Source organism: Mesoplodon bidens, assembly GCF_964165515.1.
Source record: "Mesoplodon bidens genome assembly, chromosome: X".
In the NCBI taxonomy this organism is placed as follows: domain Eukaryota; kingdom Metazoa; phylum Chordata; class Mammalia; order Artiodactyla; family Ziphiidae; genus Mesoplodon; species Mesoplodon bidens.
In genome coordinates, this window is record NC_138163.1 from 111880159 (window position 1) to 111905538 (window position 25380).

Sequence of the window (25380 nt, forward strand, 5' to 3'; positions counted from 1 at the left end):
AATGAAGGCCAAAATGTATTTGAGGAAATTTTACCATTGAATCTCATGGGAGATCAATCTCTCTCCCTTTTTCCCTCCCTACCCCCTGTATCCCTCTCTCTCTGTCATTTTGTTTTCCATGGCACAGCTTGTCTAGAACTGCATTCTGCACTGGTTTACATATGTACTTTCAGGGGTAACCTGCAGCACAGTAACAAATAGCATGCTGCAGGCCAACAACAGCAACAACAAAAAAGCACAAAAGACATAATCTAAAGAAAGCACTACCGGCATATTTTGCCAAATATAATATTGCTTGTGTGTGATATGGAAGAAATATCCAAAATGAGGTCTTGTACATCTCCTGCATGATGTAGGGTTTCTGTATATCTTTGCTGGTTGTGCATATGTGTGTATGTGTGTGTATTTTAACTTGCTCTGGCTAGTTGCCGATACTTACTGTGATAAAATCTATTAGATTATAATGACATGCAAACCATGAAGACAAATAATTGCAAAGCTTGTATATCCTAATTTTTGTAATTTTATATGTCTATTTATACTTATTCTATTTAATGAAGAACCAGGGTATATGGAACTTTTGCATGATAACCCTTTATATTTGTGTAACATTTAATGAAGGCAAAAATCTTATCTAATAGGTAGCTTGCAAAAATATATAAACACAGTATTATCGAATTCGAACTCTTTGGGGAGTATCAAAATGCAAGGAATTACCTCCCAAATTTATAAAATGTAGTTTGACACATTTTTCAATGTATATGATATGCTTTCAAATACAAAAATGTATGTAAAAGAAATATATGTGTTTGCATATACAGATAATTGCTAGAAATAATCTTAAATGAGAATAACATTATTGAAATATTTGTGAGAAAATGCAATATGTCAGGTAAGTTTTGATTCCTGGAAAAATAGGAGAATACATTTGAAAAATTATTTTGGTAATTATGGACACCCAATAATAGCATGGTTTACATCTTCTAAGGCATTACTTTGTATCACTGTTATATGTAATAGTACATATATAAAGGAATTCCTAAAATATATGGAAATGTGATATGAATTTTAAATACTTTATTGCATGTGAAACATAGTTACTCTTCAAAACTCGCCTTCCCAAAGCAAAAAGGTATTAGCTTACCTTAATTCGTTGCTCTTGTTTGTAATAGTTAACTAATTAGTTCTACTCATTTATATATTAAGTAAGTGATTCTCACCTGAAAAACATCTGACAGATTCTAAAATTTTATTTTTAGTCCATAGTTGTTTTTTGTAAGAATTTACTCTGCTGTTTAAACAGACAATTATTTTCACTTCTGGAGATATCATTAAATGGGTAATACCTAAGCAACCAAAAGTTATTTTAGTCATCTAAAAGATGAATGCTAATACTTCATTACTAAGTTTTGTATTCTTCCCATTATACTTTTTAATAAATCACTGAGCTAGAGTATATTTAAGAGTAAATAGGGTATTCTTCTCTTGATTTTTTTCAATGGTAGATTGAGGTACATTATGTCACAAGACTGTGACTTGTAAGTATTGAAAAATGAGTAGAAGTCATCATGTACCGTAGAAACTGACAAACATAGCATGGCCAAGAGAAGTTTGTGAATTGTTATTCTATATTCTGTACGAATGTGTCAGTATACTTCCAGATATCATGCATCAGGTGAGCCATTTGATGTGTTTCTTTTATTACCCATACTGAAGAAAATCATAAAATATTTTAAATCAATATTTCAACTATACATTAATTGATGCCAATCACATTTTTACTTTTCAAAGCATTCCTTTTTCTCTAGAGATGACTGAATGCAATAGTTGACCCCATTTGGGGGCTTTGAAGAGATAATTAAGCTCTATCATCATGATGAAACAGAAAATATGGAGTTAAAGCATACCTGGCATTTTGCTTGTTTATTCATTGCATTAACTAATGGTATTGAGTACCCATTGTGCTAGTGAGTATGGGAATATACAGGATGTTAAAGATACTTGCTTAAAAATATATGTCTACAAACACAAGTTTAAATACTTATTGCAGTCATATAATATGCTTAACACTAGTACATCTTCATGGAGATGTACAGTTAATGATGAGATGGTCCCAGCAATCACATAGTGTGGTAGGAAGAACAATAGACATAGAAGATTGAATTCTGAACTTTGACAGTATTAGGCAGAACATGTGGTCTCTCTGCAATTCCATTTTCAGTGTTTATAAGATACAGGAGTTGAACTAGATAAGTAGTTTTTAAAAGGAAAACTATCCCACCCCGCAAAGGAGTTATTATTTAGAACCAAGTGTATAAAATGGATAAGAATAGACTTATTGGACAGGGGAATTTCTGCCCTTTTATCTTTCTGCTTCCTCTGATGAGGTTCAGGAGGTACAAGTTATGTGTATAGAACATGGTGTAAAATTTCTGGGTTGGATTAGTTAAAATTAGGACTAATTAGTTATATTAGTCCCTGATAACTCTAAAATTTGTCTAATAATCTTTTGTTGAGGCAGTGAGGAATCTAATGACTTGTATGTGTGTTTGCTTATGGAGTAGGGTAGTTTTGGCAGTGCTGGAATTCTCAGGGATAGCCTTTGATCTCAAAGTCAAGTTCCTATTAGAGTAAGGCTTATGGAAGGTAAGATTGGTTTGGAATATGACATTCTTGAGGTTGAGTTTATGGGTAGTTTTCACTTAGGAGAAAAACTTGGGAGAAAATCTACAGTGATAAACAAAAGTAGATTGGGAGTGAATATGGATAGAACTCAGTTTAAGAACTAATTTCAGGATCCTTTCAAAGGTCAACTAGAAAGGGCAAATGAGTAGAGCAAAAATTTATCCTGAGAACTCACTGATAATGTCTGGATTCACTATTTGGTGAATATGAAGTCTGTGTCCTGCAAGGACTGTCCATGACAAGAAATTCCAAAATCCAGAAAACAATGTACATTGGGTTCCTCGATTTAGATTGGCTGAGAACTTGTCCATCAGATGCAGTTCTCAGCAGTGGTAATTTTAACTATCAGTGAGGAGCAGTGTGGCGAGAGGAAAAAAATTCTTAACTTCAAGCCACAATACTTTGAGTGTGATCTTGGATTTGACCCTTTACCTCACAGAATCTCATTTTCATCCAGAAAAGCAATAAAATTATGCCTGTCTTATCTTAACCTCAGGATTGTGGTGAGGATCAAATGACCTAAGATATGTAAAAGCTACATTGAAAAAATCTATAAATTATTATAATTATATAAAATGGTGAAAATAATATCAATAATTATTTTTATCATATATATATATTAGACTTAATGACCAAATTTTGAGGGTTAAGATGGAAATTGATGGGGAAAAGAAATGGAGGAATAGCTGATTTCTCTTTCTGGTCTCTGCTGGAATGGGCAGGGACCAAGAAGATGTGTCTTTGCTATTTCCATTGCAAGGGCCAGCCTTATAGATTATCGAGTGGACCAATTTAAGAACTGGAAAGTTCTGCTTGTCCCAAATAGGGCCCATAAAACACATGAAATTCTATCTCTTCTCATTTCATTTAGGTTAATCAGCAGTATCTTATGGCTTCGAGAAAGCTTAATCTCTCCTAATATGTATGAAATCAATTTGAGAAAATGGCAGTTTTGATGGGGAGGGTCAGAGTTATAAAAATGAATCAGACATAATTTCAGAACCCTGGGTAAAGTTGATGGAATCATTGGGGAAAGACACCACGACTCAACTCTTTCTGATTTAGGGCATCTGAACATGGTGGCATAGCATGGTGGTGGTTGAGGGGGATACTATCAGCAAAAGAAAGTGACAGGAGACAGAAGCATAGAAAGGGAAATAGGAAGGCAAAAGTAAACAGACTACTTAGTCTTGTTGCTTATGGCACTTCTATCCATCTCCATCTTCTGAAAAGCCAAGTTGGAGAGGAGAGTCAGCAATTTGGGAGAGATGATATTTGAGGCAGATCTTCAAGAATTAATGAAGGAAGGGTTGGAGAAAGGGAGGAATATGAGTGAGCTCTTACCAACCATGCACTTTCAGGTCACAATGTTTGGTACTGTGGTACCTAAATCGCTAGGTAAGGTGTGGATTCAAGGAGCTTATTGTTTATTAGTGGAGCAAGATATATTCATGGATACTGGGCTGACAATGAGTGTATGCTGAGTCAATTTAGCAGCCACTCCAGCAACCTAGAGGAAGGTAACAATTCAGTATAAACCTATGACAAAACCTCAGGAGTGTACAGTGTGTTCGATGGAGGGTAAGTTCAGTTTGCTTATGGAATATAGAGCACAGAGCGTGAAGCTTAGTGTGGATAAGACTGAAAAGGATGATGACACATAGTGTGGGGAGAGATCATGACAACCAGACTAATAATTTATGCTTAATTCAATACTCAATGAGGAGTTCTTGATTTTTTTTTTCATGCACTGTTGAAAGATTAGCCCTGCAGTGGTTGTGAAGAGAATTCAACTGAATAATGACAGGAAGTAGGGAAACCAATTAGGAAGCTATCACAATAGTCTAGATGAGAAACAGTGAGTAGCTCAAATAAAGGGGTATCTGTGGGAATGGAGAGGAAGTGACAATCTACAGCAGTGACTCTCTAACCTTTGTGTACTTGGAGGAACTGTTAAAACACAAATTGCCCTCCCCTCCCCCCCTTGCCTGAAGACTAAGACTCAGTAGGCCTTGGGTAGGCCTGATAATTTGCATGGCTAACAGGTTTTCGGGTGATATTGATGCCAATGATCTAGAGACCATACTCTGAGAACCACTGGTCTAGAGACATTGAGAACTAGCCTAGAGTTAAATTATTATATATGAGGGCCAAGAAGGTGATGAACTGAAAACTGACTCAGGATTCAATACTAATTGAGTCCAAAAGGCTGCCTATGAGTCTCAGAATAAAATTTGCATCAAGATATATTTGTCACATTGTAATACTTAGCTTTAAAAGCATGTTGAGTCAATAGACCTTAGCTGTATCCCATTAATATAGGCAACTACTTTATAACAAAATATTATGAAACATACACATAATTTGCTTAGATTGTGTTCTCTTCTAGAGATTTAGAAATATTTCACTTTCTGTGGAGCTAAAATGTTACATTATTGCCCATGCAATTGGTACTAACCAAAAGAAAGGTGAACTTGTTTTCTGTGTCTTCATTCTTTATTAAGATTTATGTGCTGTTGGATATTATATACAATATGTTCCTTAATTTCTATATGGGCCTTAAATTTGCTTTCGAAATCCGTGTAGCAGTATGTGTACGTGTGTGTGTGTGTACATATGTGTGTGTGTGTATAATTACAACATGGGATTTGAACGGTCTGCCATCATATATGTAAATATTCATAATTTTATTGCTATAATATTCATAAAATGTCAAGATTTTGATCTCCATCAGTCCAACCAGTGCTACAGTGCTAGCAGGTGTAAAAGTAATCATTCTTTGGATCAGAGACTATATATATATATATATATATATGTGTGTATATACACACACACACATATATATGTATATATAATATATATATATATATATATATATATATATATATATATGGCTATGAGAGAGCCAGTGAGTTTTTCATTCAGTGTACAGTATATCAGGAAAAAATACATGGTTGGGTCTAATTTTATCTTAAGTAGTGGCTTTAGATGTGAAAAGTAGTAAATAAATAATTTAAGGATAGTTTAGACAGATATTGTGACTTTCCCAAGCATCAGTGGGAAATAAGTAATCCATCTAATGAATGTCACCTAGGATGTCAAAATAAGATTCATTGGATTTGAGAATTTTAACTGAAACCTAATTTTCAATAATCAACTTTACAATACAAATATATTGATCTTTTTCCCCTTCATAGTCTATTTCTAATTTAACACCTTCTCTGACAGAAGAGAGCATGGTCTGTTAGCTGGTATAGTTACTCTTATTATATAAATATATTTTTAGTAAACTTTTCTACAAAGAGATTATTTAAAAAGTCATAGATGAAAACTTAGGTAAAGATCTATAGGCATCACATGATTTGTAGAGTATTACATATGTAATAATCACAGCTAAAATCTTCAAGTAATAGTAACAGATTAATACCCAAAGTTTGTGTTACTCTACCTGCTAATTTTATTTCACTGAAATAAGTAAGTTAACCTAGCAACAGAATTTCTATATTAACATTTTTGCACGTTTATAATTTTCTATCCCTATAACAGGTTAGTTCTGTTGGAACTTTGATAACACATTACTTTTGTAATTATTTACAATGTTTCCAAAGTAGATGTTAATTGAGTCTGGTGCACAGTGTCATTTGCTACAACTAACTGGGTCTTATTAACATGACATTTAAAATGATTAAAGCTATTTGGTGATTTCTGATCATGATCTTTTAAAAAGGAAAATGATTCCTCCGATCACTCAACAAATGTAAAAGTAATCATTCCTTGGAGTGGAACTTTCAGATATTTATAGAGGGCTCTGAGAGAGCCAGTGAGTTGCCCAGGTTCTCACAGTTAGATAGCCTGGTTAGAAAACATTAGATCCTAATTCATTGCTTAGTCCACTCCAACATGCTGACTCTCAGCATACGTTGTTATATCTCTATTTGTATCATTAGATATTTATTGTTGGTCTATTATGTGTTAATATAAGCATGTCCAGTTTCACTTAAAATATAATGATTTCAGTACTTCTTTGTATTAAAAATAACTATAATTAAACAAAAACCAGAAATGAGAGAGGGAGAAAGGAAGAAAGAAAAAAGATAAGAAAAAAATAGAAAGTTGTCCAAAATGTTAAATGTTTTAATTCATCTGTCTCCCCCATATATTTTATAGTTAAATCCTTTCTTCTTCTATTTCAGTTGCTACTACTAAACTCATGTAATCATGAGGCAGAAAAATATTCCAAGTTATTCTCAATAAAAAGTAGAAAGTGGGATGATTATTGAACCACCAACATAGCTTAACCAATCAGTGTATTTTGTATCCAATTCTGAAAAGTGTGACCATAAAATTAATCTTATCATTTCAAAACCAACAGAGACGTACTGGGTAATGTCTCTTAATCAGCCTTACAAATTTGGGAAGTTACCACAATTTCACATTTTTATCCTCACAGCATCAAAGATAAGCCAATACCTTCCCTAATATCAAAGAATGCAGCCAATGAAATGTCACTTACCCAAGTCAATTTGTTTTATCTTTAAAATTGTTTCTTATGTCCCTTGGAGCTTGCTCTTTTGAATTTAAAATAAGTGAATGAATAAATCTATAAACTACTTTATCTGATTATCTTTGTTTTAGATAGGTCTTTTTAATACACTTATTTCTCTTTGTAAGTTTTCTTTCCAGATATTTTGATTTGAAATAACTCTTCATATCATATCTTTTCTGTATTATAGGATATTACTGGTCCTTGAAACTTTATTCATTCTGGTTTCCATGAATTATTCTTATTTAATTTTTTCTATACTAATATTGTCATGAGTAATAAATTTTCAAAGCTGCAGAATGGAAAGAGGAGACTGATTTGAAGCAATTTTAAACCAGTCTGTAGCATTTGGAATATTAATGTTCAATTTAGAATTTAGTGTGATTTGAATGTAGTGACCATTTATCATGATTACTGAGATTACGTAGTCCATATTAACAAATGTTTACTTTGCTGTCTGTGTAAACACAGTCATTATTATGTTAGTGTATCTATGCCCATCAGAGTAATATTTAACCAAAAGAAAGCTTACGTTTTAAAAATGATAAAGTGTATCTGAGTAATTTTGGATGCTTCCAATTTACAATGAATCAATTTGTAATTGATTTTGCTTTTTTCAATCTGTTGTTGTTTGTTAACTTGTTTTATAAGTCACCTTTAATGCTAAAACTTTAACAAAGCCTTAAATTTCATTAATCTTAAATCATGCAGCAAAGCACAATTATTAGCTGTTAAGCAATCTGAAACCACATTAAAAAATCAAGGAAAACAAAGTGTTGTCTTTCTCAGTTTCTCTGTCTCTTCTTTCTTTTGTGTCCGTTTATCTATCTGATTATTAAACTTGCCTATGTTTTACTTTATTTGTACTTTGTATGACTTCACAGTCATGCTAAAGCTCTTAAGATGAAAAGGTAAGTAAAAATTAAATTGTATAAAACCTATGCCTAGTATATACTTTCTCCTGCAATATTATAACTTTTTTGATTATTTTCTATGTATTTTAAGACTTATATTGTGTGCACTGTCTAACGTGTGATTTAATTGTGATTCTAGCTCTTCTTTGGTCATATACTTTCTTTAAAGTCAATAGAAGTAATGTATGCGAAAGTTAAGATGATTTATCCACCATTGATTTCAGTTTCTTCAAATAGTTTGTCATAATTCTGAATCAAAGAGGCAGGCATTATATACTTTATATGGCTTAAACTTGGATGATTCAAGAGTGAGCTGTTAAATTATGGATGTTTGCTTACTGTTCATTTCTTTTTTAAAATTTCATAAGCATTACAAATTACAAAGACAACAAAGACCAAAGAATGACATGTAAAGCTTTTATTGGTCAGAAAAGTCATGACCTAATGGTGAGCCAGTGAACTCTTAAGGAAAAGCAATTAAAATTTCCCAACTCCTAATGGCTGGTCTGATCCTGCCAATAGAATAGCCTAAATAACTGAGTTGAATAGTTATGGTTATTTTGGTTATAAAATTAGTTACTGGTTAATTTGATTTATTGGATGTTCTAAAATTAGTAATTGATATAATAAACATGTTTTATGTTTAAAAAATGAGTTCCTTTTGCTATGGAAAATACAGAATAGTATAAGATGTATTCCCAACTTCAGGGATTAAAAATCTACTGGGGAGACAAAATATAAACCCTTGAAAGTCAAACAGTATTACATTCAAATATGTAATAGATACTGCAACACAACCTAGGATTATACATAAATGAGGAATAGAGACTCCCAATACAACAGCTCAAACCCATTCCCATAAATTTTCCTATCCCCAGAGGGCTTTCTGAAAATTCCTCTATGAAAACATCTGGGTGCAAGTGAATGAGATGGACATTATAAGAATTATCTAAATCCACTAAAATTTACTAAATAAAGCATCAGCATTTAGACTCCTATTAGTAAGACATTACTCCTGTGACATATTTCATACTAATAATGAACTATTGGTTCTTTTCAATGTCGTTGTCATAGTAGTTACTATTGATCTGTACTGTCCAATAAGGTAGCCACAGACTACATATGGCTATTGAATATTTGAAATGTGGCTACTCCAAATTAAGATGTGCCATTAAGTGTAAAACACAGTGGGTTTTGAAATCTTCATATGAAAAAATGAAAGTAAAATATTTTATTAATAATTTTATATTGATTATAGGTTTAATAATATTTGGACATATTTGGAAAAATATAATTAAATCCATCTGATTATTTTTACTTTTTAGTATGGCAAGTAGAACATTGAAAATTACATATATGACTTGCATAATATTTCTATATAGCTGCATAGCTACAGTAAACAAAGCTCTTGAATTCAGAGGAGAGAATTTACTGTAAATTGATAAAATTTTAGGGAAGTATTCATGTAAAAACTGTCTTATTTCTAACATATATGCTAATACCTCATCATCCTACCTGTGCTTATGTACTTTCAGCAATGAGAAACTCACTACTTTAAAATTTAGTGCTTTAAAAACAAAAACATTTGCAACACTAATTAGTTGTTCCTATATTAAACTAAAATTCAGACTCCAAGTAATTTCTACCCATTGGCTCTAGTTATTCACTTTGGAACCACACAGAACAATTAAAATCCCTAATCTGCATAATGGTCTTATTTTTAACAAATGCATAGTAGTCTTTGATTAGGAAATCTGGACCCTACACATACTACTAATGAAATCTAAGTTTGCACTGTCTTGCTTGAATAATTCATCACTTTGTACTAGTGTTTCCTAAAATCTATTCATATCTTCTTATATTATTTTTGTACCTAGTGGTATCGTGTTGTTGCTAACATTTGGCCAGCAATTAATATATATCCACACATGAAGTGCTGATTACTCTAGTCTCTTCAATTTTATTTATTTATTTATTTTTCAGTCTCTTCAATTTTATACAGAGGAAATTGTGTTATTTAAAATTCCCGATCATTCAAGATTTCCTTGAAATATTCTGCTATTCTATGATTAGTCATGTATTCACTTAGTTTTTCAGGAAATGTTCATTTATGAGTGCCTACTATGTACCAGGAATGACTCTAGGTTGAACCAGACAGGCAAATTACTCATCTTCATAGGATGTTCGTGAAACTCATCCCTCTCAATGTGTGTGTTTTTGCATACATTTTGGTCTCCAGATAATTCCTGATGAAAATACTGCAAAGGGCAGAACAAGTGCAAAGCCCTTTGGCATCCTCCTTGAGACCACTCTCTACATTGATGCAGATTAATTAATTAAGTTTTGTTGTTAAAGAATGATACAACTTTACCAAACTGGAGTGTCAGTTTCTCCATGTTCACCATTAGAATTTCATGATTTTGTCAAATAAGTTGTTAAAATAAAAATGCCATGTCAACAAGCATTTATTTTATCCTTCGTAAACCATATGTTTTCAAAAGAGGAAGGTCTTGACCTGAGCCAATGGATGGGTACAAATTTGAGGGGAAACAATAAGACCAATATTTATTGAGCATTTATTATATACCAAACAACATTCTAACATACTTGATCCTCATAAAAGCTCTATGAGGTAGATATTCTTCTTATCCTCATGTTACACATAAAGAAACTGAGGCTCAAAGAGGAGAAATAACTTGCCCAAGATCCCTTAGCTGGTAAATGGTGGAGCCCAGGTCCAATCTAGGCATTCTCATGCAGGAGTTTTAGGCTCTTCACCAGAAGGTTAAAAACATTCTAAGCCTTGAGGGAGAGATACCAGGAGTTTACCAATAGACCTGTAAGAAAGATTGTATTAGGACCACTTAAATAAGGCTAGAAAGGTCCTTGGGACAAGATTAGGGGAAGCCTTGACTATCATGCTGGAGTTTGGACCTTATTTGACTTGTACTTCTTGAGCAGAGAAATAACATAATGAAAGCCATGGTTTTGGAATATACTGACCTGATTACAGTGCACAGGATAGAACTGGTGAGGTGGGAAGGATTATAGCCCTGTAAGGAGGCTATTGCCTTAGCTCTTGTGTGAGGACTAGGAGAGATGGTGTGTCTGGGAAAAGAAAGCAAGTGAATCATGGTGAATGAATTGGCAAGTATTTGGTATTTATTAGACATTAGAGTGAAGTGCTGGAAAATAGCATGACTCATGTTTTAAGCATGGATGACTCAGAAAAAAAAATGGTCTTGTATTTACAGAGCTAGCAAAGTTGATGTTGCAAGCAGTTTGGGGGAAGATAATAAGCTCATTTCTAGACATGCTGAACTTCAAGTGAGAAATCAGGTGGCTACTGAGAGTCTAGATTGAAATTCAAAAGTGAGGTCACAGCTAAAGAGGAATATTTGACAGATATTATGAAAGTTATAGTTAAGTTTTGGGAGATAGTACAATTTATTAGGGAAGGAGTATTGAGAGAGAGCTACGGATGCCCAAGTTTTGAGCCTTTGAAACTACTGTATTTGAGTATGTGGAGGAAAGATGAGCTAGAGAGGAAGCAAGTGTAGGAGTAAAACAGATAAATCTGCCTGCAAATGGACCCATGTTATTTTGACCTCCAAGTACTCAAAAAGTTATTTTAAATATTATTTATCTTCATATGTTCACAAAATCATATAGACCAATGCAGTTGCTCTTATTAAATGTTAGGAAATGTGCACAACAATTCAGTAACATAAATACCATCGAATTAATATTGTGTAATTATGATTCTAAAGGCTGCTGCTCTTATAATATATTGTACAATATATGATTTTAAAGTATAGAAGTACGTTAAGAATACAGAGATTGAAACAACATTTACGTGCATATCTATAATATTAGCAATCTGTACTGGTTCAAGAACATATTATGATATTTCAAATTTCAAATGTTCATTAGGATTTAAAAACTAGTATTGAAAATAAGTCCCTTTAAAAAGAGTCTATAAATCCTTTCTGGCATGTGTAGAAGTACCCAGAAGATAAGTGTTTATTCATGTTTCTTGTGTAAAAGTACCTAGAAGATAAGTGTTTATTCATGTTTCTTCCTGTGAAAATTATGTTCTCATGGATAGCATTTGATGGTTCACTTCTTCATTAGGAACTAAATACCTTCAGATATTTGGTTTTTCCTTGACACTTATCCCTATTGTCCTCTAGGAGATGCTGTCTCATAAATAAAGAGTAAGACTATGACTAGGAATGTGTTGTGGAAGAGTGGGTGGGGACCAAACTTGATGAATGTGTCATTCTGGCATTAAGACAGTGGGTGGTTTCTCAATTGGTTTTACAAGTGGAAAATGTTTAGCTCTGTAAGAAAATAAGATTTCTATTTATCACCTGTGTGTTTTCAAAAGCTATCAGATATAAAATATTTTCTAGTGTTTTAATGCAAAGAAATTGAATACAGGGTATAGATAATAGAATAAACATTTATGTTATTAACTGTTTAAACTTTAAATCTTGCCTATTCTTTTGAATATATATTTGATTTTCAATGTATTTTCATTAGTCACTCCTCTTCAAGTGGTTTCTTTAGAAAAACAGGAATTTTAAAGTTTTTTGAGACTATGGTCATTATGAATTTCAAAATCAAAGAAACTGTGATGCTTATAAGTTTGGAAAACACATATTCAGATTTTTCATTTGAGATATTCAGGGTTCATTCTTTTGAATTTTTTTGTGCTACCAAATAAAGGATGCCTAAGGCAAACTAATGACATTTTTTTTTTGTCTTATGGGAGCATGCCTGTCAATTCTGCCATGCTAAAAATGTCATGTAAAATATCTAAGCAGATTGCAGTGTAGTTTTTCTGAGGATAAGGAGACAATTCTGCATTTCCAACTGATGTTACTGTTGTTTGATGAATGAGGCAATTTCTGATAAGAGATTTTTACCCAAATGGTATTTATATCAGAATATTTAAAATAAGATCAAATTCAACTTTAGGATATTAACAATTAGACCAGCCAAATATATGGAAATTGACTTTTGTTGAAAAGCCAGAATGATGAATTGCATTATCTTGTATGTATATTTGGCTCTGATGATGTTAAATGTCTTTATTTGCATCCCCAGGTACTTTCCCAGTTGTAATTCAACACTTTCATAAAATATAATATGGAAACATAATGCATGTCATTATTTTAGCAACAAGAGGTTGAACAAATGTATTTTTTGTCTTATATTTCTAATAAAAAGTAATTTTGATTTAAATTAGCACTATCTTTTTTTTTAGGCCTCCATTCCTTTGAAGGAATTGGAGCAGTTTAACTCAGATATACAAAAATTGCTTGAACCACTGGAGGCTGAAATTCAGCAGGGGGTGAATCTGAAAGAGGAAGACTTCAATAAAGATATGGTAAATTGGTTGTGATAAAATTGTGAATGAACTAGGAATGAAAATGAATAAATATTTGGAAAGAAATTATATAACACAAGTCTCCAACTAAATGCTCAGAGCATACCTTGCACATTTTGTGATTCTAATGATTTATTACAAGAGCAAAGTATTCTTGTTGAACTGTCATTATGAATGCCAAATTACTATGGTATGGACATACAGGAGCACTTACAGATTCTAATAAATAGCCCAGCAATTTTGCTTTGACCTGTGCTCAAAGGACAAAATGTAATGGATGAAAAGAGTCAAATCAGAAAATAAACTAAACTTAATAAAAAACACAACCATCATAGATGACTGATATTTTGTGTCAATGCCATTTTTGGTAGTATAACATTTATTTTGGAGAAGGGGCAATTACACATGATATAAACATTGTTTATTAAAGCTTACCACAAGGTGGTTTTATAAAAAAGTTGAATAAGTAGTGTAGTATATATCTAAAATATGTATAAATTCATGCTGCTTATTTCATGGGAATAAAAAAATATAACCATGTGGGCTATTCCCAGACTCATAACTTTCTCCTTAAACCCTGATTAATTTCAACATGTCTTTTACATTTCTCTCTAGCTTGAATATTTCTGCATCACATCCCTTTTCACTGACTTCTTTTTCTCCCTCCACCCCATTTTCACAGTTTCCTTTCCCCTCTCACAGCCATCACCTATATGGCAATCTTAACCTTTGCGTATATCATGCTAGAGATTTCTCAGACATGTATCAATGCTAGCGACTTCTCAGACAGTGCTTGAAAATGATATCAAAAGGCAAATTATAAATTGTAAATAATAGGTATGTGAAGCAGTAGGAGAACCATTTCCACCAATCTTAGTTCTCTTGGTATCAATTCTGACTTCCTGGAGCTGCCTAAATCAGTACTCCCCACATATGGAGTTTGGTGGCCTTGCCAACTCAGCTCCTGGAAAGACAAGAAGAGCCTTTCCAAGATGCTGAGTTACTGCTACCTCTCCTTCATGTCAAAGAAGAAACCAGAGGGCACCGAGGTGGAAAAGAGTGCTACTTACCTCTTGGGCTGTTCACCAACTCTGCCCTCTAGCTCTCAGCTGGTGTGGGGAAAGAAATGAAGTGGGAGCTTTTGTTAGTTTATTATTTTTGTCCTCAGCCCCAGGAAATGTTGCAGACTTTTTAAAGACATATTTTTTAAAAGTAAGGTCTTTCACAGACTATAAACATAAATGTCTATGTTATATTATTTTATTAGACTAGTAACTGGCAAATCTCAGATGAAAATCCCATTTCCTCTAAAGAAATGAATAGTTCCTCAGTTGTGTGTAGAAGTTTACATATGCATTACAGAATTAAATATGTAACATTGAATACCATGGATGATTATTCACATACATACATGTGAATTTTTAAAAACTGTCTAATATTTGTTATTCTTAGTTCATCAGAGTACCTTGGGTACCATAGCAATGTGAACCTCCTTGATAGACAGTTTTCATATATTGAGTTGAAAGGAAGATAGGAAGATAGGAAAATAGAGGTGGAAAATCACATGGTCACATATGCTACTCTATTAAACTAACACTTATTCAAATAATTTTATTTCAAAGTAAATAAAATAATATTCTTAGAGTCTAAAAACCAAAATGCATATTGAAAATGCTTAAAGTCATTTTTCTAATCCATATTTTAATACTTACTTAATTGTATTTATTTAAAAATAACATGCATATATGACATTTTTTAGAAATTAATTAACTGCAGTATTTGGCAACAATTGATCACATCATTTTTTACTAATGCCCTAATATTTGTTCTAAATTTGGGCATTTAGGTTATTTAAAGCAGAGGTCATTAGAAATCAGTGTCCATTTAAAATAATGTATTTTCACTTAGGAGTGTGTGTTAAAATGTTAAGCCTTGTTGTCATCTCACACTCACACGGCAACATCTGTATTCCTCTGTGAATTAGCATTATAAGTGACAAGTTTAGTTTGCTTCTATCAACTTCTTTAATTTCTAGAAATGCACTAAAAATCAAAGCCAAAAGAATGCTTTCATAGCAGTTCACTTGTCTGAAATGTTGAAGTACCTTATTCCCCCATCTTCCTACATATGACTAATCACGTGTCCTTTTGAACTAGGCAGGAGGAAACTTACTTCTTTTAAAAGTTAAAGTACAACATATAAAAGAAAAACTATGAGTGCAGTATCTTAGGATACTGAAAGTTTTAAATTGGATTTTTTGTGTGTTTAAATAACATGTTTTATTATCTCTGTTAACGATGTACAGCTTTCTTAAAACCAAAATGAAGACTGTACTTGTTGTTTTTAATCAGAGTGAAGACAATGAGGGTACTGTAAAAGAATTGTTGCAAAGAGGAGACAACTTACAACAAAGAATCACAGATGAGAGAAAGCGAGAGGAAATAAAGATAAAACAGCAGCTGTTACAGACAAAACATAATGCTCTCAAGGTATTAGAGCTAAAATTATAATATACCTTGCCTATGTTTTTATTTTTTCATGTGTAGGGTAAAACTCTTGTGCGTAAATAAAATCTGCTTAAGAATCTTAGTCAACAGAAACACATTTTCTTCTGTTCAATGTCTGTGTTTTATTTAACATTTTTGAGTGCTGTCTTTGATTTTGAAAGATGTGTTGCTTAGAAGTTGGGTTTTTTTTTTACTTAGACAAATTTTTCTGAGTAGTAATAGAAAGATATTAACATGCATCATTCATAGTGTTCATATATTTAATTTTGTAGTATAATTTATTTTTGTAAGTTATTTTTACATTTGTCTTGGAAAACCTACTTAACTGCCAGAATAAACAACCTGTATATTTTTTAGGCTTTCTGCTTGTGATATTTTATTGATTTGATTTAGAGTAGGTCCACTTTTTTGGTAAGCTAGTGTTTGTTTAATACTTAATTTTTTTCAGTTAACTTCATTTTGCCTTTAAGAGAGTCACTCTTTGCAATTAACTAAGCATTTATAAGTCTAATTTCATTTATATAGGAGTCCTCTAAAATAATCTTAATGTCCTTGAAGAAGAACTGGTACTCTTATGTTAGCCAGTGATAGCATATAGCTTCAAGTACCCATGTGACTCATCTGGATTTGTGCAGGAAGGACAAAATAGAATATTATCTAGTATCTAGAAATAGTATCGAGAAAGTTCTTGAGAAGAGACTGGACATGTGAAGAATTTTGTGAAATAACCTTTTATTTTTTTAATGTACTTTTCAATATTCACTATTTGCATGCATGGCTGATTTTTCTAATACTGTTAATTGCTGAGCTTTTCATTGTAAATCACCCTTTTAGAGCTATGTAGCCATGGATACATGGCTACAAGGTGGATCCACCTTGTAGGTGGATAGAGTCTGCTTTCTGTATGCAAATAAGAGTATAAAACCTTTCCCCATATAGTCAGACAAGCAAATAAACACTGCTGAGAATGTAATTACACAATATTGTGCCTGCAGGGAATCCACAAGGAAAGTCTAATTGGCCAGCAGGTTTTCTGAAGGTAACTGCTGATAAATATAGTAACTAGAAAAGGCCTCTTCCCTGAGGGAGTGCAAGAGCAAGCCATAATGTGCTCAGAAAATCAGAAAGCTGTGTAATTCACATGCTTCCAACTGTGACCAAGCTTTTAGAAGCATCTACACTGGTCATATGATATGTGTCCTACTGAACAGCAGTGTTTAATGGTTATCTGGCATACCTGTAAAGAAATCTCTATAATGTCTCTTAATACCTTTACACATTACACATCACCTGTGCTTAGGAAATAAAAGGAGTTTCAGATTTTATGACCACAAGGCCTTTCTCTTGGCAAAGATGTGAGTTGTGTCACCAGTAAGGCACGGCTCAACTCTCATTCGCGTGGCTGTATCTTGGTACCTTTGAAAAAAGCAGCATTCCATCTGGCTCATCCCAGGCATTTAATACCTCCACAGGAGCTTTAGAAATTCAACTAAAAATGTAAACTGGAGTAAATTTTACATCCTCAGTTTTAAACAAAATGCAGAATGAAATCGAGATCATTTTTGAAAATATATGTTAAAAGTGATTAATGAAAATCTACTCCACTTGCCAAACCAATCTACCAAATTCAATTGTTAATCTGCCAAGTGGCTTCAATTCTAGTCCTTATGAAATATTTCAAAGAAGGTAAAAACTTTCCAATGCAATGAATATTTCAGCAGTCCTTTGGTATTCATTATTTTCTTTGGCTCCAGCTATATCTGTACATGAAACCCTAATTGCTACTGCTCTGAAGAAATGAAAGCTGTATCCTGAGCTCTTACGTTCCCTTGTGTTATCGTAAAATAGCATTACAACAAATTCTATTAATCACGGAAGACATTGGGTGGTTTTGTAAGGAGTAAGATGATAAACTTCCCCCCCTTTGTTGATTTAGTAAGCAGTCACCCTTATTTATCTCATCAGGTTGATTGGAAACCATGCACTTTCCCTTTTCTTTTCTAAATAATTTTATCATTTTGCATTTGGATTTGTTACGATGAGAAAAAGTTTGCCGTAACATTTAAATTGTCATTTTCATGTACACTCACAGGTATACATTTTTCACACTTGAATATATATAGCTTGAAGCAATTTATATGCTAACTAAGAACACTTTATATTTCTAATCACAAAATATTAATGGCCTATGAAACTATTTTATAGAGAGTTTTAAGATCATGAGTGTAAGTTGCTTGGCTATATAAACTTAAAAATTTGAACCTAGGGCTGAAGATATCAATTTTAGAATTTTTACCGATTTTAAAATTCAAATAAAAACTCATTAAGTTTGTACAAGTATGTAGTTAACTCAGTTGAATGCACATATTAAATTATTTCACATACTCAACACGATAATTTAGTTGACTCATTAAGAGTTAACTAAATGTGAAAAAATTTCTAAACAAGTTTGAACATGCTAAGAGAAAATACTTGAAGTGGGTTGTTCAGGTTTCTTAGCTTCATGTACATGGGTCCTGTCACATGAATACATAATTTAATCATCTATTTGTATGTTTAGCATTTAAATGTGAATTTAACTGAAACTGAACAAGAAGATGAGGGACCCAAATTATTTTTAAATGACTACAGCCAGAAGTGTAATATACTTATATATTGATATTTTAATAATATCTGCACCATGAACAGGATTTGAGGTCTCAAAGAAGAAAAAAGGCTCTAGAAATTTCTCACCAGTGGTATCAGTACAAGAGGCAGGCTGATGATCTCCTGAAATGCTTGGATGACCTTGAAAAAAAATTAGCCAGCCTACCTGAACCCAGAGATGAAAGGAAAATAAAGGTAATGTTGTTTTAGAATGTCAATCCCAGATTTTGTTGCTACAGTTTAATTTATTTAACTTAACCTGTATGGATCATTTTTGAAGTGTTGATGTTGTTTCCTCTATTAGTGTTCTCCCCAATTTGATGCATTTCTTTGTATTTTTTTTGTTTGTTTTAGTAAATGTATTGTGTAAGTGTTTTTCAATTGACATAATGTTGAATGAATAAAATGTTTTATTCTTAGACAATGTAAAATGAATTAAGAAATGTCATATGTTTTCTGGTAAAATTGTAATTGACTCTGTGTATCTTTGTTCCAGATGAACAAATGACTTATCGGTATATGGACGACTTCTATCTCATGTTAGCACATTCATTTCATCAGAGCATCTTCACACATCAGTGTCAAATCTCTATAGATTTATTTGTTGCATATTGTCTGAAGATGTTTTTTCTGTTATTATTTTACACTCTTTATTTTGCTTCATTCTCTGTTGAGTTCCTCAAAACTCTAAAAAGGAAATAAATTACTTATTCACTTACCCTCTAAATTATATTCTATATGGATGGTCCCTAAGAAATAATGAGTAATCACTCCAATTTGGGTCAGCCCCAACATACTAGAGGAATTGAGAAGAAAGAAAACTGTTAGATCAATTTCAGTATTTTCTCAATTAGAATATCTAAAACTGAGCATTCAAAAGATAACTGAAATAATATTTGGATTCTTGGGTGAAGATGACAGTGATGGCTTCCATACTTGTAAATTATGAAAAGTGACAATAAAATGACAACAGCCTATGAAATTTCTGGGACAGGTATGTGCTGCTTATAGGTTGGTTAATGTGGTTAGCTAACTGCCCTGGGCCCTGTATTGGTTTTGCTCAATAGGAAATTGATCGTGAGTTGCAGAAGAAGAAAGAGGAGCTGAATGCAGTGCGTAGGCAAGCTGAGGGCTTGTCTGAGGATGGGGCAGCAATGGCAGTGGAGCCAACTCAGATCCAGCTCAGCAAGCGCTGGCGGGAAATTGAGAGCAAATTTGCTCAGTTTCGAAGACTCAACTTTGCACAAATTGTGAGTTGTTATTGGCAAACCTACATATGTGTTTGCAACTACTACTCTAATAACAGAGGCCTACTAACCAATAGAAAAAAATCTGGGTGCAATTTCAAAGTGCTAATATGCAATCTGAAAGTGAGTAGTTCCCCCTCACTTTGGGCTTCTGCAACACTAGTGGTTAATTTTTCAGATTAAAAACATAATCCCTTAACAGATCATAGGAAACAGCCCCCTTATCAAAAATGAAAAATACATCTTAATTTCTTTTGCCACATCATTTTTTCATAACACTAGAAATGTGAATTTGTCAATTTATCATACATTTACTTTATTTCAGCATCTAATCCAAAAATATGTATTGCTTTCCTGAGACCATCCCATGCTAATTTTACTTTCTTAATGTATACATGGTAAATAATAAATCTTTTGTGAAACAACTTCTTATACCAACTTGCACAAGGCCTTGTTATCTCATTGACTTATAGAATAATAGCTTAGTCCTCATACCTCGCTTAGCTGCTCAATGGGTTAAAAGGCTTATTAGAAGGATTGTATGCCTAGTAAGATTGTTAATAATTGGTAGCAGGTTGAAAAATATCAAATATTGTTACTACTGAACTATTATAAGCCAAAAGGAAAAGAAACAACTGCTCTTCTTTCTTTCAAAAAACTGGATGGAAATTTTGTGATTCTCTCTTTAAAAATACAATTCATAATCGTAAGCTTGGTCTTTTTAGCTCTTTATCTGTAGTAGGGAATAAACCATAGGGATTTTCTAAGAGGTACGTTTTTGCTCCTATTCTGAGATATTGTAAAGTGAAGCAGAATGGTCACCACTCTGTCATTATGCAAAGACAGTGCTCCTCACAAAACCAGGGTCTGAAAGTCTGGAAAATGAGGCTTTGTAATTATGTTAGGTCGACTTACATGAAACAACAGATATTCAACCCTTTTTGACCTATGTTAATGACAGTTGCATTCGTTTCGACCCATAGGTGAGACTTTCTTGGGAATTTCTTCTGTGATGTTGTTGATTCCATTTAATACGGGGTAAATGTTTGAATATGTCTTAAACAATTAATATAACTTTATTTTATAAGCATATAATTTTGTTAATGTTGCTTATTAACCAAGGGAAAAAATACTGCATATTGTTACTTCTTTTAACGTGTTAGAAAAATCCATGAATACACTGTTTTCTAAGAAATCCAGTACCTTAAGATTTAATAGTAGCTGAATATTCTGAGAAATTGGAAGTAGTAATGTAAGGTATGTTGAAACTATATTACATTTAAAGTCCAATACTAGCTCATTGCACATTTCAGCCTATTATCCTTCATAGTAGATATTATGAGCATAATATGTCATAAATCACTCAAGCTTACACTAACAGAAAGCCTGTGTCTGTGGATGCAGAATGAATTGAAAGATTAAGGCAACCATAAAGAAAATTTAAGTAAAATATTCTTGCCTCGACTTAATACATCATTTAAGTCCTCCACTTTGAATTATCTTACTACTCACTATTTTCTCCATTCCAATTTCCCCCATATCTTGACACACCCAGGATTAATTTTTTTTACAACTTAGTCAAGGTAAGTTATTAACACTTTATAGTTAAATAGACACAGGATCAAAAATCTCCATAAACGACTCACTTAAAATGCCATTGTGTCCTTGCACATAATAGGTTCTAACAAATATTTGTAAAACGTAATAATGATTGGTGAAATAAAGTAAGGATAAGTGAACCAGTGTAGAATTTTTAAAATAAATTATAGTAAGATACTATAATATATTTTCTTCATAAAACATTTCTTCTTGATTTTATATCTGAAGGATCCAAAATTCAGAAGGTGCCTTGCTTGGGGAAAATATTTTTATGTTAACTTTTAACTTTCCATGATAATAGAAGCAATAACAATATGCATGAAGAATAATCCATTTAATATTACAATTATATTTAGCTTTGGATTTTTATTAGACCTGAAAGATGATATAGATAGATAGACAGACAGACTGATGGATAGACAGATAAATCTAAGATGTATCTTTATATTCCACTGATTACTAATACATATTAAAAAACTGATTTCACATGTCCACTGGTTAGAGTCATCTTTCCCAATTAATCTAAGGTGAGGATATTTGAGATAGCCACAAGGAAACAGCTTAACTAAAAGTTATGTTTGGGGTAATCCTACAATGGCTCTGATGTAGCACAGGTAGTCATAGCTTCACAATTTCTTTCCTCCTCTTCCATTGCCCTTCTCTATTTCTTCCATCTTTCTTCTTCTCAAATGTCCCTTTTTATTTTCTCTGTATATAAACTCTAGACTTTCTTTGGACTCAGGGATTTTTCAGTTGATCTTTCATATCTTAGCAGTAGTAATTCAAGATGGTAGGCAGTACTATGAAGTGCTTAACATTTGAGAACTGGGTTTAAAATGAGAAATCAATTGTCTTTACTTTAGAGATAAAGACACAGAAATGGACTGAGCAGTGTAAAATTAGTGTACTTCAGGGACTATGTCCAGGTCAGAGTTATATATGGCAATAGTAAAGCTCAGAAAAGCCATAGAACTTTGTCTCAGGGAGCCATGAAGCGCAGCCCCAGGCCAGGTAGGAGTGCAGACCAAATCAGAGAAGAGAATATCTGCAAATCATTGTCCTCAGGACAATCCTGGAGAGCAGAAAGAAGGGAAAACAGACTGGGAGAAAGCAGGTAAGATTTTCTCCAGGTATTGAGCATGTTGAAGCCCCCACCTTAGTTAGGAATACAAGACATTTCTAATGTAGTTCCTGTTGGCTTAGAGACCTGGCTGTTCAGTGAAGACCAAACAACGACTGTAAACTGAACATAAGGAATGTTTTCTGTAGGATGTTTTACAACAGCAGTGTGGTCTAGTAAAATAGACGACTCCCTGGGATGAACAGCCCTGATGGTGAATCCCATTGATTCCATCTGCTGGTTGTATGATCACCAGTCAGTCTCTCCCAGCCTGGTTTCCTCCATCTCTACCATGGGGATGAGGATGTTTGTGTTAATGAAATATATGTAAAATACCCGCTACATTATAGAGGTTAAGTGAATCAATTTTTTTCTTCCTCTTCCTGTATATAAGTTAACATTGGAAAGGAGACACATTATTTTAAAAATTTATAATATCTTTGTAGGTCATTAAGAGAATTAGGCTCGGTGGGTACCATAGATTTAAAATGTTATTGGGGCTTCCCTGGAGGCGCGGTGGTTGAGAATCCACCTGCCAATGCAGGGGACATGGGTTAGAGCCCTGGTCCAGGAAGATCCCACATGCCGCGGAGCAACTAAGCCCGTGCACCACAACTACTGAGCCTGTGCTCTAGAGCCCGTGAGCCACAACTGCTGAAGACCATGCGCCTGGAGCCCGTGCTCCGCAACAGGAGAAGCCACAGCAATGAGAAGCCCCATGCACTGTAACGAAGAGTAGCCCCTGCTCACCGCAACTAGAGAAAGCCCCCTCGCAGCAACGAAGACCCAACGCACCCAAAAATAAATAAATAAAATAAATTTATAAAAAAATAAAATGTTATTAACAACAGATAGATCTATTTTTTTTTTTTTTCTTTTTGCGGTATGCGGGCCTCTCACTGTTGTGGCCTCTCCCGTTGCGGAGCACAGGCTCCGGATGCGCAGGCCCAGCGGCCATGGCTCACGGGCCCAGCCGCTCCGCGGCATATGGGATCCTCCCAGACCGGGGCACGAACCCGTATCCCCTGCATCGGCAGGCGGACTCTCAACCACTGCGCCAGATAGATCTATTTTGTTCAATGTAAATTACAAATTAGACTCCGTAATCTTTGGCCAGTAGTTTTGCTTAGAGTCACAAAATATTTGCAGGAAATTTCATACAAAGCTGGTGATTCTACCAATGAAGGCATAATTCTCCATGAACTTGGCAATAGAGCATTATCTAAATTATTTTCTATAGCAAGGTAAAGAAAAAGAGGAAAAAAATAAAGGCTTTGAAAATTTCTTAATAGAAAACTATGCATAATTTTATTAAGCTTAATTTTAGCATTAGACAGTTAACCTCAGAAATCCCAAGAAAATACAACCACAAAATTGCACAGTGAGGGTATATAACAACCCAGAGCTTATGTGAAACTCCTGAGCAAAATAAGCTCACAGACTAAAATTACAATGGATATAAAAAGATTCCTTTTGTGAGTGATGTTAACACAACAAAAAATAAAAGGAGTATACACACCTGAGGAAATTAGAGATAAAATAGTCAGTAAAGGACATGAAATTGTGTTTTTTAATGTTCAAAAAGATTTAGAAAATAAGGATGGAATGGAATTCTTACAATAGGAACAGGCCATTTTGAAGAGTGAATAGGAAACTTTGATAAAATAGAGTCTAGAAATTAACATATAATTATTGAAATAATAAACAACTTTTTAATGGTGGATCCATTGTAGAATAAAAAAGAATATATTACTTGAAAGATGATGAGGAAAATTTTGCTTTGCTGAAAATACTGAAAGATGGAGAGGATAGAATAAAAAGCTCAAACATATGCCTAAAAAGAGTGGAGACCCTGAGGAAGAGACATTATTTTATATAAACGACTGACATTTAACAAAATCGAATAAGTCTCCATTTACATGAGTCCTCAAATTTAATAAAGCTCAATTTACATGAGTCCTCAAACTGAATAAAGCTCAACCACTGTGTAATAAATAAAAACAAGTTCACACCTAGCAAGGTCTGCATGAAACCCAGAACATCAACGATCAGGAAGATCATCATAAAAGCTACCAAGGACTAAAGGCAGAAACTGCTGCAGGCTGGCTGACTTTTCCTCAACAATAGATGTTAGAAGAAAATGGAATAATATCTTCAATGTGCAAGGCAAATGTTCAAAAGAATTCTGCCAACTGTGATTCAAGAATGAAGACAAGATATTTTCAGATATACAAATATTTTCAGATAAAGGAACACTAAGAGAATACATTACCTAAGATTCTTGCAGAAAGAAGTACTAAACGATGTGCTAGTGTAAAATGGAAAATGGAGCCGGAGAGAAGGAGCAAGCTATATAAAGGTATATAAAATGATTTTCTATATATAAAAAAAGGGAAAAATTATCTTGTAATTAGTTACTAAAATTGTGGCAATTTCTGCAAAGGAAAACATTGAGTGCTATGAGAATATAAAAGTGATTTGATCTTATAGCAAGGAGAATACAATAAATAAAAAGCTTGTTCTAAAAGGTAGCAGCAAATATAAGGTTTGTGCCTAATGTGTTCAATGTGAATTATTGCCAACTATCATGTTTCTAGGAGGCAAAAAAAAATGTAGTAAACCTTTGGAATAGGCATACATGCATGACCTGTCCCAGGAAGGGAAGCAAAAAAAAAAAAAAATACAAAATACAAAAATACATCTTAGTGGAAGAAGGAAAAGCAA

The 25380-nt window shown here is 33.3% G+C and overlaps 1 protein-coding gene across 2 annotated transcripts in view; it reads left to right on the top strand.

Moving 5' to 3' along the window:
- DMD (dystrophin) overlaps positions 1-25380 on the top strand; it is a 2087389-nt gene that overhangs the window by 855368 nt on the left and 1206641 nt on the right. For both annotated transcript variants that reach the window (XM_081221405.1, XM_081221404.1), the window contains exons 38-41: positions 13415-13537; positions 15889-16026; positions 18733-18885; positions 19758-19940. In XM_081221405.1, coding sequence (XP_081077531.1) covers positions 13415-13537; positions 15889-16026; positions 18733-18885; positions 19758-19940 — 597 coding nt within the window. The remainder of the gene's footprint in view (positions 1-13414; positions 13538-15888; positions 16027-18732; positions 18886-19757; positions 19941-25380) is intronic.